Source organism: Oryzias melastigma, linkage group LG24, assembly GCF_002922805.2.
Source record: "Oryzias melastigma strain HK-1 linkage group LG24, ASM292280v2, whole genome shotgun sequence".
Classification (NCBI taxonomy): Eukaryota; Metazoa; Chordata; class Actinopteri; order Beloniformes; family Adrianichthyidae; genus Oryzias; species Oryzias melastigma.
In genome coordinates, this window is record NC_050535.1 from 5,068,694 (window position 1) to 5,086,204 (window position 17,511).

Genomic DNA, 17,511 nt, shown 5'->3' on the forward strand with positions numbered 1-17,511 from the left:
TGCACCAGTTATTATCTGGTGTGCATCCGATCCCAACCAGAATTCTTTTTCTTTATTATTATTTCAATTTTTGAACAAAATCAAAAGACATTACCAGACTTTGGGGCTCCATACCTTGGTGAAAAATACACACAATTCACATTTTTAAAAACATGTTTTCTAAATGTTTTCCACCGTTTGGTTGAGCAAGCAGTTTAAAGGGTTTAAAAAGTCAGATTTTCTATCAAATCATTCAAACAAATAATTCTAATTCAAGAATTATTGAAGTTTTTATAATTTGCTTTATTTATACTGAAAATGTCGTTTTAGCTGAAATCAGTGGACATAAAAGTGACTTTTTATCTCGCAGGCCTCTCTTGTTCCCTCGTCAATTCTCAGTTCTGATGGCAAAATCCTCCATAAAGCCATCGCTGCTTTATTATACATAACATTTGATACGGAGTCGCTCCTCCGAAGATTAATGTTAATGGCCCAACAAAGCAAACATCGAGGTGATAATGAGAAACGGGGAAAAGAGAAAACAGTCATACATTTTATCTATATTTAAACATGAAATCGTGCTCGCTTTTTCCCAAATGCGACGACCTCGGGGACAGAACGGAGAGCTGCAGGAAGACGGCGGGAGAATTTCAGCTTCTTCTTTTTTTCATTTGAAGGAGGGCTGTGAGAGGCACTTATGAGTAATGAGTGCCTTACCTGCAGCAAACAGAGCGAGCACGCTCTCTCAGTCTGGGGGAGATAGGGATGAATCTGGATCAGGGAGGAACAGCTGCTCAAAAAAAAAAAAGATTCACAACAAATGCTTTTTTCATGGATCTATAGGCGCGTTTCTGCTTACAAACAACTGTCAAGAGTTTAGTTAAATGCTAAACTCACACAATTAAGAGTCACCATTGAAGCTATGAACCTTATTTTTGGACTATGAAAGAAAACTTGAGGAGAACATGCAAACTCTGCTTAGAAAGGCCACAGTCGAGCCTTCTCTCTGTGAGGTAAGAGCGCTAACAACTGCTAACCACTGAATACACAGTTCCCTTGGTTATTGTAGGGGGTTACGTTCACAACGCCTTCTCCAACACCAATTTAAGCTACTACTTTCAATGAAAAGTGATTTGTGTTCAAACTTCTGGCATTCACGCACATTTTTAAGACTTTTTCAGGCTCTAAGTACAAAACATGCAGCAATTAAACCGATTAAACGGCTTTGACCAATCAGGGACTAAGATTTGGTAGTGATGTGTACATGGTTTCCCTTTTAATCCATGGCCAAGTGGGCCCCAATTGGGCTCGTCACTTGAACATTGATAATGGAAGACAAGTTCATAAATGCGGTTTGTGTCTGGATTAAATTCTATAGCCTCATTTCCTCTGAGCGGTTCAGTCCGGTATCTTGAGCGTCTCCATTTTAAAATGGACCCATTAAACAGGACCGAACAGCACCTCTTGCGGGCGGTTGTAGGTCCATTGAAAAGTGGGACGGAGCGGCTTTGACGGAGCGGCTTTGGCGGAGCCGCGGTAGCCACCCGCTGATTGGCAGAAAGTGACGACGACATTAGAAGCACCAATATGGCGCCACACGTTTGTAAGCATTCGGGCTTTTGCGGTCTCCTGTGTACTCTTTTAGTCACAAGTCCACATTTATGTTCTTAGTTGCCATCCTTCCCAATAGCGTGATACAGGGCGAGCTAGCGGCACGCTAGCGGTCTACACCACACATGTGCCGTGAAAACAAGTGGAAGCGAGGCTCAACTGGGCGGAATTAAATGCCAGAATTAACTAGACCCTTACCAAAATAACTATACTCAAGTTTGTTTTAAGTATACTTAACTGAAGTAACTCAAATTAAGTACTTATAGAGAAACTTAACAAATACAGGTTAAATAAATTTGGAGTATACTTAAACATTTTCTCCAATAGCATTAAAAGTGGAGTTAAAGTATTCTTAGGATATTTCCAGTATATTAAAAATGTATTTTTATGCACTAGTCAGTCGAAGTTCTAAACCTTCAAAGCTACATTAGATGTACTTCATAGAGTACTTTCATAAACTTAAAGTTTATTGCCTGTAAACTAATAGTATACCAGAAAGGTTATTTTGAGTATATCTTTAATTATAGTTTTTATGGACTAAAAGTGGGCCAATTTTGTCCCACGAACTATACTTCTCAGTAAACTGACAGTAAATTTTACTTGGGGAAATATACTTTTCTGTACTTAAGTATATTTGTTTTTGGTAAGGGGAACTGAAGATGTTTTAAGGCTCCTAAACTCTTCATTACACACTTTAAACCCTTTTTTCTGACACATATGAACATTTTCACACTTTTCTTTCTTGTTTAAACTCGCAAACGCAGAAAAACAAGTTTAGTATTATAGAATGACGATAAAGATCTGCTTGTGGTTAAAGGTGTATGTAACTCTGGGATCTTGGATAGGAGACAGAACAGAGAAGATGGATTGACGATGTCAGCAGCCAATCAGGATCCAGATCATGTCATGAAACAAAACATGAAGAACTGCATTAAAAATTCCACAAAACGGTGAGACCGCAAAAGGTTCATCCATCCATCTTTCTATCCTTCCCTCTATCCATCCATCCTTCCTTCCTTCCTTCCATCCATCTCTCTATCCTTCCTTCCTTCTATCCATCCATCCTTCCTTCCTTCCATCCATCCTTCCTTTTTTCCTTCTTCCTTCCATCCATCCATCCTTCCTTCTTTCTTCCTTCCATTCATCCATCTATCCTTCCTTCCCTCCATCCATCCATCCATCCATCCATCCATCCATCTATCCTTATTTCTATCCTTCCTTCTTTCTATCCATCCATCCATCCTTCCTTCCATCCATCCATCTTTCTATCCTTATTTCTATCCTTCCTTCTTTCTATCCATCCATCCATCCTTCCTTCCTTCCTTCCATCCATCTCTCTATCCTTCCTTCCATCCATCTCTCTATCCTTCCTTCCTTCTATCCATCCTTCCTTCCTTTTTTCCTTCTTCCTTCCATCCATCCATCCTTCCTTCCCTCCATTCATCCATCTATCCTTCCTTCCCTCCATCCATCCATCCATCTATCCTTATTTCTATCCTTCCTTCTTTCTATCCATCCATCCATCCTTCCTTCCTTCCATCCATTCATCCTTCCTTTTTTCCTTCTTACTTCCTTCCTTCTTTTTCTTTCTTCCATCCATCCATCCATCTTTTTATCCATCCGGCCTTCTGTCCATCCATCTATCCATCCATCCATCTATCTTTCTGTCCTTATTTCTATCCTTCCATCCATCTATCCATCCTTCCTTTTTTCCTTCTTTGCATCCATCCATCCATCTTTCTATCCTTATTTCTATCCTTCCTTCCTTCGATCCATCCATCCGTCCATCTATCTATCCATCCTTTTTTCCTTCTTCCTTCCTTCCTTCCATCTATCCATCCATCCTTTTTTCCTTCTTACTTCCTTCCTTCTTTTTCTTTCTTCCATCCATCCATCTTTTTATCCATCCTTCCATCCATTAATCCGTCCGGCCTTCTGTCCATCCATCTATCCATCCATCTATCTTTCTGTCCTTATTTCTATCGTTCCATCCATCCATTCATCCTTCCTTTTTTCCTTCTTCCTTCCTTACTTTCTTCCTTCCATCTATCCATCCATTCACTATTTATACCTTTAATTTAAAGCAAAAAACGTTGATTTTTGCAGTTATCTTGGTTTATATTTGCAAAAATGTGGCAAATTTCCCTTAAAATAACATTTTTATTTATTTTTTTCCAACTGAATGGAAAAGAAAAGCATAAATAATTATTTTTGTTCATACTTTTATTAAAACATTATCTGCTCAACATGTAAAGAATGTACATAATAATAATAATAATAATGATAATAATAATAATAATCCATGTTGTCATATCTATGTTATTTAGTCGATTCTTCCATGAGGCATCGTCTGATCTCCTTTTTTTAGTTCAGAGGAATGTACAGTACAGAAAACAAAAACAGAAAGCATCTTCATCACATTGTCTTGTTTTGTTTTTGACATCTACATATTTCTCCCCTCATTTTTAGATCACAACACCCTTCGCTTGCATTTGCAAAACGACCTGCACCTCTGCACGCGCCTCAGTGGAAGCACGTGGCCGCACACGAGCAGACGCACGCCGGCGCGCAGTAAAACACTCGCCCGGATGCCTGCAGTGGACGGCATAGTGCTGTGCACTGCTGCTTTCATCAGATCTTTGATTGTAAAGCCTCGCAGCGACCGAGGCAGCAGCTTTCAGCAGAGCTCCTTTCTCAGCAGAACAAAACCCAGAAGCTACAAACGGATGTTGCCCAGTGCGGAGAGCAGACGTGGCGACTGATCTTGTCACGAGAGTGACAAGAGTCAGGCGTCTGAGCGGGGCGTCCCCGCGGTGGCCCTTCATCACTGCTTGGTGTGTCCTTTGGTGCTGGAATTCAAAGGAAATGCCACGGGGGCGGGGGGCACTGTCAAAAAAGTGACCTTTAAAAAATACAAGTTACTCACTCAAGGGGAACCAACTTTTCATTTTACACAACAAAATGTCACTGGGCTGCACAGTTTCGGGATTGTCTCTTTGTAAAGTCTGAACCTTGAAAACAGTTGAAACAATTAAAACAGCAAAGTTAAAAATCCTTGAAGCCTCTGAGTCAGCGTTTTCTGACAGGCAGGTGATGCTAGAATTCTCTTCACAGAAGTTCACGTGACCTTTACAAGAACAGAACGTCCTCCTGTCATGCAGCTGTCCTCCGCCGCGTCGCGGTCATGTGTCGATGACGTCCTGCGCCGGCGAGGGCTCGTGTGGCAAACTGGTGGCGTTGGGCAGTGGCTGAGTGTGGCTGACAGAGTTCTGCTGCAGCTCGAGCGCCATGGCGTTCTGCGGGTGGGGGAACTCCTTCACCTGCTTGCGGTACTCTAAAAAGGTGGACGCCTTGGTCGCGATTGCCACCACGTTCTTGCCGACGAAGATGGTGGACACGCGGCTGTCCTGGAACAACACCATGTTCACTCCGCGGATGAGGATGGTGACCACGTTTATGGTGACCAGGCTGAGGACCGGGTACAGCATCATCTTCTGGGGGGACATGTGCTCCCCCTGCATGCTGATTTCACTGAGGGAAACGCAGGGCAGGATGAGCAGCAGGATGTAGCAGTAAAAGAACATCAGACCCTCGGCCCAGATGGGTAGGCCCGTTCGTTGGGGTTCCCACAAGTTGGCTTGGATGTCCAGCAAGTCCAGGAGGTCCAGAGCCACCCAGAACAAACGACTTCTCATGTCTTCCTTCTTCCTAAAAGTTCTTACGTACTCCATACTATCCAGCGCCACTAAAACCAAGTACAAGCCCGGCACGCACACCGAGAGCAACAATGTCAGAGCTTTCCGCGCCACAGTCTCCAGACTTTTCCTGTCGGCTTTGCAATTCTGGAAGACAAAGTACAGTTTGATCTCCAGGACAAAGATGTACAGAAACCAAAGGATCATGGCGTATCCTCTCCGAGCTGTGCGCACCTCCGCCCCCACCCACACCGCCACGTACCGCAGCACGATGAGGAAGCAGACGTCCCCCACCAGCACTATGATACACACGCCGATCTTCCTCGGACCCTGGTTCTGCTCCACCAGGTAGGCATCCATGAAGGCCATGCTGGTCATGATGACAATGGTGGTCAGGCACACGTGGCGTTTGTCTGGGGGTGGCAACACCATGGCGAGGGAACCTCCAGGCTCTCACTCTTAGGTCACAGCTTGTGTACAGTTTCCAGGTTGAAGAAAAAGTTGTCTGACGGTTTTCGAGGGTTCGACTGTCCATCCAAAATGGAAATCAGAGAGGAGGACTAGCGTGGCGTGGAGGCGAAGCCCCGTGTGTGGAGATGTTGGCAGCTGATTTGGTTCAGGCCATGTGAAAAACGGAGCATCATCTCATCACTTAGCACACTTCCATTGATCGAGCTGTGCCTCTCAGCAGCTGCTACACGAGGGCTCTACACTCGACACACCATGACTGATTGTAATCCACACAGTCCAATGGAGAATGCTCTGAAAGCACGCTTGCTCTAATGCACTTGTGATGGGGCGGTGGGACACGGTGGGAACGTTTATGGAGATGTTTATTCTTGGACGCGGCAGAGTCGACGGACGTGGAGACGCCGGGACTGCGGTTCAGCATGCGCGCGGAATCCCTCTGACGATGGCGCAGTGTGCGCGCCTCCTCACAGTCCTGCGGTGTGCGTGTGGAGAAATGGAGGAGAGAAGGGAGAGGAGTCTGCAGTGGCCAGGGGCCCCTTGCCGCCATAAATCACAGAGACAGCGGGTCAACGGCCTGTGAGGCCTTGCGTCTGATGGTGGCTTCCTCGGGGGGAGGCTCTTACTCCGGACTGAAGATCCATCCCTTCCACCTCCTCCTGCCACATGCCAGCCTCTCCACAGCCTGAGGAGGGATAAATAAAGAGGGAAAGGGATGATGGGGGGAGGAAAAAGAAAGAAACCTGTCAGCACTACTGGGCCATATAACACAGTTTCATTGCCAACAGCTTTCCACATATGAGGAGCCAAGTAATGTGTCAGCTTGGCTCAAATATGGCCTGTTCCTCTATTGATGGGACGGAGCATACGGCACGGGTAAGACTGCTTCAGGATGTCATTACATCTCCATCGCCGTGGACTGTCATGTGACATCTCAACGCGCGGCTCCAAACGCTCCCGCGGCAAAGTTAATGTACTCAGCTTAATGCACTGCAGTTTGAATTTGGCTCTTAAAGTAATAGACGATTTATTACGAAAACTTGCACGACTCAGTTTCAAAGAGTCGCGGAGTAGATGACTGCTGCAGCCCATCTCCCTCGGAGCTGGAGAGGAAATGAAACAAAGAGTGTTAATTTCCTGAACAGATTCTGAGTCAGTCGGGAGGAAGGTTTAAACCAGAGGCGAGAAATTCTGATCTCAAATTGCATAAAGGAAGACTTATCGTAAAATATTAATTCATGCAACACTCGCAGTATACTAAAATACATATGATTTCCAATATTCCTACAAAAATGTCCCTTTTTTTCTCTGCGTTCCATCCATCATTTTTTAAACCCATTTTGTCCCTTTCGGTGCCTAACCCGACTACTCGTGGGCGAAGGCAGGGTACACCTGGGACAGGTCACCAGTCTGTCGTCATCACTCACCCATACACACTCGTACTCACACCTAGAGTAACTAATTAACCTATGATGCTTTTCTGGGCGATTAGTGCCGCCAGATTTGCGTGGCTGCTGCCCACCAATGGGCAATACGTCTTGTATGTGTTTCCTACCGCAACCAATTCCCTTATAATTCCCTTATAAATTATCTTTATGTTCCATCATTTTAAATAAATATTAAAATTTTCTCCAGTGTTTCACTAATTTCTGTTTTAGATGACAGAAGTAATCGCATCATGTCAAAGAAATCCCATTCGTTTTTATGGAACATCTAAAATTCACGTTTGAGTTTTAGGTGGGTCTGTTGGCTCGAAGTAAGCCCGCCCTCATTTCCCATCATCATCTTGCTAGCTGACAGCCCCTCACTCCCTCATGCTAACGTTACCGCCATAAGTGTGTATTGGCAAAAGTCTGGTGATACTATACGTATCACGATACACGATACGATATATATCCTAATATATCCCGAGAACCAATTAACCTATGTCCTCGTTTCATCATTTTAAATAAATATAAGAATTTTTTCCAGTGTTTCACCCAATTTCCTTTTTATATGACAGATTAGGCTTAAAGTCGCCTTCTTTTTTGCATTTATTGTCAAAGTAATCTGATTCGTTTTTACAGAACATCGTTTCTGAAATTCACGTCTCAGTTTTAGGTTGGTCTGCTGGCCCAAAGTAAGCCCGCCCTCATTTCCTATCATCACTTCTTTAACACTCCCGCTAGTTGACAGGCCCTCACACCCTCAAGCTAACATTACCGCCAGAAGTGTGTATTGGCAAGAGTCTGGTGATACTATACGTATCACGATACACGATACATATCCTGATATATCCCAAAAACCAATTAACTTATATCCACGTTTCATCATTTTAAATAAATATTAGAATTTTCTCCAGTGTTTCACCCAATTTCCATTTTAGACGACAGGTTAGGCTTAAAGTCGCCATCTTCTTTATCTATTGTCAAAGCGTTCCCATGAGTTTCAGGCTGGCGCTAGGTGAGCCCGCCCTCATTTCCCATCATCACTTCGTTTACTCTCTCTCACTACCTAACAACCCCTCACACCCTCAAGCTAACATTACCGCTAGGAGTTTGTACTGGGGAGAGTCTGGCGATACGATACGTATCGCGATATATCCCACGATTGTACCTGACAATATTTCACTATTTTTTTTTTAATAAATGTTATTTAATGATCAGAACATTAAACAAGTTCCTTTCATGGTGCTTTCCTTTTGGTAATTTAAATGGAAAACAAAAGTAAGACTGAACTATTTGTTTACTTTAAAATAATTGATTGACAATATTTCCAATCGATACAAGTATCGGCAAATAAAATATCACAATATTTCACTGAATCGATATTTTCCTAAACCTTTTATTACCGCTAAAACAAAAATGGAAAGCTATCAATTGAAGCACCTTTAATTCTTCTACTTCTAATTCACAGTGATTTAAAAACCAGAAATGCAACTTTGTTCTTTATTTTCTTTATCTATGCCCTCCATAATGAGAAAAATGCTGCAAGAACATGTTAAAAAACACTATTTTCATCAGTCTTTAAGGAGACTAGAAGGGCATTTTGAGAAAAAAAATCCAAATTCATAAATGAATAAATAAGTGGACTTTAGCCAGATGCTTAAATGGCCAGCAGGAGTCCACCTTTAGCACAGACCTCGTCCATAATTAAAACAGCATGTTTAAACATTAGCATAAATAAAAAGCTGAGCAAAGGTTAAATGTATTCACAGAGCAAAAGTTTCATCTCTCCAGTTGAGATCTCTTCCTCTCTCGTTCTGCTCTCTCCTGCTGTCACTGGATCCTTCAGGCTGAACACGTTTTAATCCCATTTGTGTTTCTGTCAGCTCAGGTACCTTTCAGATCAAGACATGAGCTCCAACATAAAAAGGCCTGGCAGCAGGCCTGAAACAAAGCTAAAGCAAGTCACTTTGAAAACTCCTGTAATGTGGACATTCCTCCTTTCTCGAAGGAAAGTGATTAGGGGGATTCAATAAATGTTTTGATCGGAATTGAACTCAGCAGGTAATGTTCTCTGTAAAACTCAGAAACTCTCTGGTTGTTTTCTGTTTTGGATTGATTGGTTTGGTTTACAGTCCGTTTTATTTAAGAGTACTTTAAATTAGGAGAGGATTTCCTGAGCCCAGATCAGCATCCTTCCACCGCCATGCCCAACATGATGAAGTTCTTATTTAATGACAAAAAAGAAGGGCTGGGAATTAATTAAAAAATATAGTAATTAATCGCAAATCTGGAAAAAATTAATCGCGATTAATCGACTTTTTTTTTGTCTGTTTTTGCCAGCCACTTATTATCTGCAAATAATTATAATATGATATCACATGCAAAATTTTATACTTAGAACGTTTATTTTTTAACCCTAAAACTCAGTTTTTTAATTTGAAAGACTACCTACTTGCTTATTTTGTATCATTTTAATTAAAACATTATATATACAATATATATACATAATAACCTATATGACACTACCTTTATTTGATCTTTTTTTCATGTTATTTTCACACACTCGACATAAAATGATGCAAAAACAGAAAATTCCATCTGGAAAAATAGGATTCTTTTTTCTGTGGAAAGCCAAAAAATGTTTAAAAAACTGTTTTTACAACATAGAATGAATGTTTTAGGTGTAGTTTCATAAAAATAACAAGAGTAAAATTTGTCAACAAACAATAAAAAAATCAACAAAAAAAATCCTGGCTAAAGTTATACCGCGCAGCCTAAAAAATAAGAATTTATCACTGCTGGGTAATTGACATTTTTCCTGGAATTCAGTTTTTTCTCTTTTTTCATAAATTTTCTTTATTGTATTTGTAAAAACATTTTTTTTTAATGTTTGGGAGAAGTTTGATCCAGCTAGATTTCAGGTCAGCTTCACCTTAAACTACACAGGTGAGGGCGTGTCTGTCCACTTTAAACTGCTCACCTTCTGCAACGTCAGTGGGCGGGGCTTTTGCGGAGAACCGCGGAGTTTCTGCAATTTTTAGACAACACCAGTGCTTGTTGTGGAAAATTCATGTAGGTCCCCATCCCAAAATAAAGTTACAGTCTGTTTCCTTGTTGTTGGAATTCCGTTTAGCTCCGCCCCCATAGCGGGTGCACTTCTGCGTCAGATTGACCTTCGTTCTCCGCCTTATTTATTAAAATAAAAGATCACATTTGTCCGAAAACTACAAATAAATTCGATATTATCCCTTTAATTTAACAAAATCTCAATCCCAGAATTAAAAAAAAGAATGTGTAAATTTTATTTTAGAAAAGCAGTAAATTTAACTTTTTCAACTTTTTTGTTTATATGTAATTTACTCCGATCAGAGTTTGATCTCGGAGTGAGATTGCCCAGACATCTTCTTCAACAAAAGATTGGCAACTACCATGAATGCTTTCCACTTATAAGAAATCTTTCTGAAGTCAAAGAAAACCTTCAGATTGTCGGGAAATAGTTGCTTTCCCAAAAGAAAAAGTAAAAGGGCAAAAAGACAATCTTTGATGACCTTAAATGGGGGAATTTTATCCCAATTTTCTTGGAAAAAGAAATAAAGATTGGACATATAACATATTTTCTGGAGTATAAGTTGAAGGTTACAAGAGCAAAAAATGTCTAATCAAGAAGATGAAGTAGATGGAGTACAAGTCGCACTTTTGGTAGAAAAGTCTGACGTTTCAGAACAAATAAATAAAAACAAGAATACTAATCTTATAATCTGTATGAGAAAAAATGCAAAGTTGAAAAGAAAAACAATCAGATTCTCTTCCATGTTTGTTTTGGACGACACTTCTTCTGGCAATGTGTAGCAAATACTTCGAATGCACCGCCCTCTAGTGGTTGTTATGGGAAATAACGGCTAAAAGACAACCAGTGTTTAGTGGAAAAATTACAAATATATGAGCTTATTTATGTCTAAAAAAACACAAAAAAACTCATATAAGTCGCTTCTGAGTATTAGTCGCACCCCTGAAATAGGGTATATATAATCTCATAAAGGTATTTAGCTTTTTTACTCTCCAGCTTTACATTTTCAACTTGACAGACGCTTTTTTTCCAACCTCTGTGCAGATTTATTTTAAGCAAAAACAAATGGAACAAATTTCACAAGCTTGAATTCCTCTTTAGAGCTGCAACACAGCTGAAGGTCAGACCTTAATTCTTCATTTTCACCACTTTTAGAATAGTTGAGTCAAACAATTGGAACCCTTTTAGTCGCATTGATTGGCTTCGTGGCGCCGCTCGCTGAAATCAGTCCAAACATGCAACACAAAGTGATCCACCACTATAAATTGTTTTATTACTCAAGGGCGGCTATTTCCCTTCGCCTACAACAACCTGAGCTCAAGATGTGAGAGAAATAAGTTTCCAATACATAAATATGAGGTTGAAATTGAATTTTTTTTTTTCAGTACAGCTAGTTTTCTTGGAAATCAACCATCCTTTTAACAAACATGATTTTTTTGACAGTATAAAATACAGTTTTCACAGATGCGAGCGATAAGGAACTCTTATCTAATAGCGCTTAAATGAAGAGACTGTCAGTGGAAATCCCAACCGATGGAGCTGTAATCCAAGCATGGATTTCAGTATTTAAAACCCATTATGTAGAACAGCACTGAAGTAGAGATTAAATTCATAAGATGGTGATTAATTGACTGATTAGCAGAATGCCGTGGATCATTAACATACTGTAAGGAGGCCTACTTTCCCCACATGCAACACATTACATCACCACCCAAAATGGCATTAATTATCAAAAAAAGACGGAGATTGTTTCCCTAATGAATGGATTACAGCTGGAGTGCTAATATGGGCGTGCTAAATTGGATGTTTTGAGCCCCTGATGGTTTTTTTTTAGCTTGGAAACATGGATGCTACTGGTAAGACTTGGTGTGAATCTGAACAGCAGGAAGCTGATGAATTCTGATGAAAGATTAAACCCCAGATTGGCTTATTATTAATAGGGTGTGTCTCTCTGTAACAGTAGTGTAGCCCTGTAGTAAATGTGGGAATCAGGGGGTAACTGTATTTTTAAAATACTAATGGAAAGGGTTATTTTTACTAAATATTGGGACTAACTGATGGTTTTTTTTGTTTTGTTATATAGTATTTGCAGCAATCTGGAAAATGATTAGATTTTTTAAACCCTCTATCTAGCCAATTGTGATTGAGAGATGACTCAGGTGGTAAAAATAACGTGACAAAAAAGTTTGGTTCTTTTTAAGGAGGTCCAGATTCTTGTAGCCAAATAACTTCTTCTGTTTTTCCTGATGGAAAATAAAGGGGACATGTTTTTCATACTTCAAGATACCTGTTGTTATGGAGCGTACTTTTTTGATAATTATATTCTATGTATTTTGTTGGGGCGTTATTTATAGTTAATTTGTCAAATTATTGAGTTATTAAACAAGTACTTTACATATTTAAAATATTTATATTTTGATGCCTAGTTATTCTATGTCTGACAAATATTTGTATGGATGTAAACCTTTGTTGATTTTATTGGACGTGCATTATTCTTGTTTGGATTGCTTAAAATAAATCATTACTAATCTGATCTAATCTGGTCTGTTGTAATCTAATTTAATTTAATCTGGTCTGGTCTGATCTCATTGAATCTAATTTTGTCTGGTCTAATCTGTTCTAATCTAATCTGGTCTGGTCTAATCTGGTTTATTCTAGTATAATCTAATCTAATCTAATATGATCTGATTGATCTAATCTAATATAATCTGGTCTGTTCTAATCTAATCAAATTTAATCTGGTCTGGTCTGATCTCATTGAATCTAATCTGGTCTAATCTGTTCTAATCTAATGTGGTCTGGTCTAATCTGGTCTGATTGAATCTCATCTAATATGGTCTGGTCTAATCTAGTCTAGTATAATCTAATCTAATCTAATCTGATCTGATGTAATCTAATATAATCTGGCCTGGAATGGTTTGGTCAAATCTGTTCTAATCTAATCTGGTCGGGTCTGGTCTAATCTAGTATACTCTAATCTAATCTAATCTAATCTAATCTGATCTGATCTACTCTAATCTAATCTAATCTAATCTAATCTAATCTAATCTAATCTAATCTAATCTAGTCTAGTCTAGTCTAATGTAATGTGATCTAATCTAATCTGATCTGATCTACTCTAATCTAATCTGATCTAATCTAGTCTAGTCTAGTCTAATGTAATGTGATCTAATCTAATCTAGTCTAGTCTAGTCTAATATAATGTGATCTAATTTAATCTAATCTAATCTCATCTAATCTAGTCTAGTCTAATGTAATGTGGTCTAATCTAATCTAATCTAATCTAATCTAGTCTAGTCTAGTCTAGTCTAATGTAATGTGATCTAATCTAATCAGATCTGATCTACTCTAATCTAATCTAATCTAGTCTAGTCTAGTCTAGTCTAATGTAATGTGATCTAATCTAATCTAATCTGATCTAGTCCGATCTGATCCAATATATTCTGTCTAAACAGTAAATTATTTTTGTATCTCTATTTTTATCACAGAAAACTAATGAGTTAAGATCAGAAACATGTTTATTCAACATTCTTTAGTTTAATAGTTTAAATTATATTATCACACTAATTCATAGTTTGTAGACACGCTGAATGGTTTTGATGTTTTCTTTTACTCGTATTATACATATATATATAATTCTTCTCCTACCCCTCCAATTTAAAGGGAATTTGAATCTCTGAAATGGTTTTTTAAACTACAGTGAAAGGACTCCGAGTTCTGTATCCTTCCAGCGGGAGAGTTAGCCACACAGAATTTCACATTTAAATGTAAATTATGTTGTTTCAGCACAATCTTTTTTAAAGTTATAAAACTGAAATTGTGTATTTTTGCTAGCGCTAGCAGCTCTGTGCTAACCTAGCTAACCGGCGATTGTTGATGACATCATCAAGTGGGAGAGCCATCCAAATTCTAAGACTATTTTACTATTAGTCTTCGTTTGGAGGGCTAAATGTAGTTGTAGGTAGGTAGAAGCCGTAGAGGTGAGTAAACAATATATTATCTACTTTTATTTATGTTTGAGTCTTATTGAATCTTTTTATATGTCTGGATACACGCATTTCTTTACAGATCGTTTTCATTATTAGGTACCCACTTTGACTGTACATGTTTTGTATGATGGTTTAGTTAACACCCAATTAAAAGATTCAAGAAGAAATGTCCTCTGCATTCCAAATGGACAACTATGATTACCATCCTTTAAATTTTCCCTTTGATAAGTGCATGGGGGCTTTGAGCACGGCGTTGTGAGTCAGATTACTCTCCTGACAGACTTCAATTACAGAGTATTAATTATGGCACACTATAAATAGGCAACATGGAGCTCTCTGAACTGGCAGGGCAGCATTTCTTCACGGAGGGAGGCTATTATTGTGTCTGCGGTCCAGGCCATTATCTCTCTAAACAGCCAGAGCTTCCTTGTCAGGGAGTTATTTTAACAGTTGGCCTCCTGACTGGCTGCAGGCCTTCACATGTATCAAACTGAGGTCAAAGTTTGGCCGGTAAATTGTGTCGCCGCTCCACTTCCATCTTTCTTTTTCATTCCATGAACAGGGGGAAGTACGGAGGCCCGTTTGAGTCATTTGGGCTGGGTTAATAGAATTGATTTGAATTGATTTAAGCTTAATAGATCAATCATTGATTCATAAATATATATATATATATAAATGGATTTAGCATATTAAGCTAAAATCTGCTAGCTTAATGCTAACATTTAATTGAATTTCCCATAGGACGGCTAATGCTAACAATCCGTCAACCTAAACAAGCATTGCTAACTAAATAAACATCTTTATAAACTCACACCAGGAATTTAATAAACTCTTTTAAGGAAATATTTTTTAATTAACAATTTGTGGTCTAAAACTTTTTTTTTTTTTTAACTCATACTGTCTTTTTCTTTTGGAATAAGATGTAATGCTATAGCGCGATCGCCACCTAGTGGCCAAACTGATATTTAAAAAAAAAATGTTTACAATGTTAACATTTTTGTTAGAACTTCTCCTTTTGAGAAACTATGTAAAACTTTATGAAATTAACAATCTCCTTATGTCATTAATACATTTAACAGTATGTGTATGGAGCCTCGAAAGAGCCAAATTGAAATATTTCAATTTGGCTCCATATGGGTGAACTGTATCAGATTAATATAAATATATTCAAATTATTAATGTTTTTTTAAACAAATGTGTTTAAATTAGGGCTTTGAGGATTAACGCGTTAGCGCACGCAATTAATAAAAAATAATTAACTCGTTAATATGTATTAATTGAAGAAACTTCACTTCAGCTTGGCGGTTCAGGTGTTATCCCGCTTATACCGCGGTCGCTTACAAAAAAAATAAATATTTAATCGGTTTTTAGTACTTTATTCTTGCTATTTTTGTGGTTTAGATCACTTTTTCACAAAAAGCGGACTATTTGATCCATGATCCGGTACCATATTGTACAAATAAAATCTAATCGTTAATCCCAACACAAAAGTGCGATTAATCAGATTTTTTTTTTGCAATCGATTGACAGCAGTGATTAAAAATAAAAGTTCTAAATGTAGGATTTCGTGTGTGATTTCATACTGGAATTATTCGCAGATAATTAGTGGTCGGCAAAAACTGAGACAAAAAAAAGGATAGCGATTAATTTTAAAAATATATAATTTAATTGATTTTAATAAAAAAAAAATTGGAATCGAATCATTTCTGGAAATGATGAAATATACTTCTGGAGGTATACCATAGGATGGTGTAGGGAAATTTGGACGCTCAAACATTATCTAAACGAAGCTGCTTCCAGGTGCTGAACATAAAACGCATTTGCCCTTCAATCACTGGCTCAACTTAATTAACCGCTCAACTGATGTTTGTGTGAAGGGAGATCTTTCAAGGCCCCAAAGACTCTCTTTCTATCACCACAAGCTGTTTGAAACATCCTGACAGAACGTACAACTTACATTTGTTTACAGCAGGAGTTCATTTCATCCTGCAGCCGAGGACTGTACGCTCCGTCACCTGAAGGCTTCAAAGGCGGGGAGATGTTTATGCCAGTAGAAAGCTTCACTTTTAAGTGTTATATGTAATTTTTCACGTTCCCGAGTCTGTTTTTTTTCTTCCAACAATCAAATGTTTACAGCACTGCAGTGGGGTACAGGTCTCCAGAGTGGGCCGTTTTGTCCGATATTTATGTCGCGTTGTCTTCATTAGTGCCAGAACGGAGACCGTATGTTGTCTTGGCTGCCAGCCATCTTCATCATCTCAGCAGGTGTTTTGCTCTGTCCTTTGTGTTATTGTACAGTCAGTGCTGGGCGGATTCGGTAGCGGTGGCAGATTGCTTTGAGTTCCCTCAGAACACAGAGTACCGATCAGCTCAGCTCGGCTGAACAAACGCCGCACACAAACCTGAGCGCGCACACTCTCTGCAAACCCGCTTTTGGAAACATTAGCTCATCATGGTTGAGAGATTTCTGATGGTATTGCACTCTGCAGGTTCCCTTCCTATATTTAATGTGTCACATGCTGATGTGTCCGGTTTTGACAAAAGCTCGATAATGTATCATATCCCCCGATCCCAGAATGCCGGTGTTCTGATCGCCGTAACAGTCAAACCGTTATGTGGCGTCTCTCGGGAGCTCAGCACATTTTCACAGCACATGAAAAGCACCAGACTCAGCTTCCTGCACACCACTCAGCTTCGTCAAAGGGTATATCTGCAACAGATTACTCTGGTGATGAATTGGACATCTAAGCACATCTACAATTAAGGTCAAAATTATTAGCCTCCAAGGTAGAATGGAATATTTTCCTAAATGACTGGTCCATGATTGGGTTATTCATAGAACTTTACATATTAAAGCATTCCTCATGGCTAAGACCTCTATTTGGTTCACATAAAATAAGCTTAATGCTTTATGTTTTAATTTCATGAAAATGATTTAAAGGATTTATTTCCCCTTTGAATCGTTAGTGTGAAGCAAAACTCGAGCAATCACTTTACATTTAAACGTGAAGTTAAAGGTCTCCGGTGAACCTAACGAGTGTTATTTAAGCTGCTGATTGAGAAACTCCTCTCCGTATGCCTTACATATGAGGACGACTGTTAAATATAAAACTGGGCGGGGTTTAGATGAGAAGTATCCAAAGGTTTTTCTCTGAAAAAAAATCATGTTTTTGGTGTTTTTAACAAGGTTTTTAGCCATTTTTCTCATGATGGAGGACATATTTTGATCAAAACTCTTCTCCAAATTGGACTCCAAAGTGCAACAAGACCAGATA

The 17,511-nt window shown here is 39.0% G+C and overlaps 1 protein-coding gene across 1 annotated transcript in view; it reads right to left on the minus strand.

Annotated features, from left to right (window-relative positions):
* Positions 1–3,780: 3,780 nt before the first annotated feature.
* The window catches only part of tmem121ab (transmembrane protein 121Ab), a 68,859-nt gene continuing 55,128 nt past the window's right edge, over positions 3,781–17,511 (minus strand). The window contains exon 2 of the mRNA XM_024290414.2: positions 3,781–6,438. Within this exon, the coding sequence (XP_024146182.1) occupies positions 4,773–5,717 (945 nt within the window). The 5' untranslated portion in view covers positions 5,718–6,438 and the 3' untranslated portion in view covers positions 3,781–4,772. The remainder of the gene's footprint in view (positions 6,439–17,511) is intronic.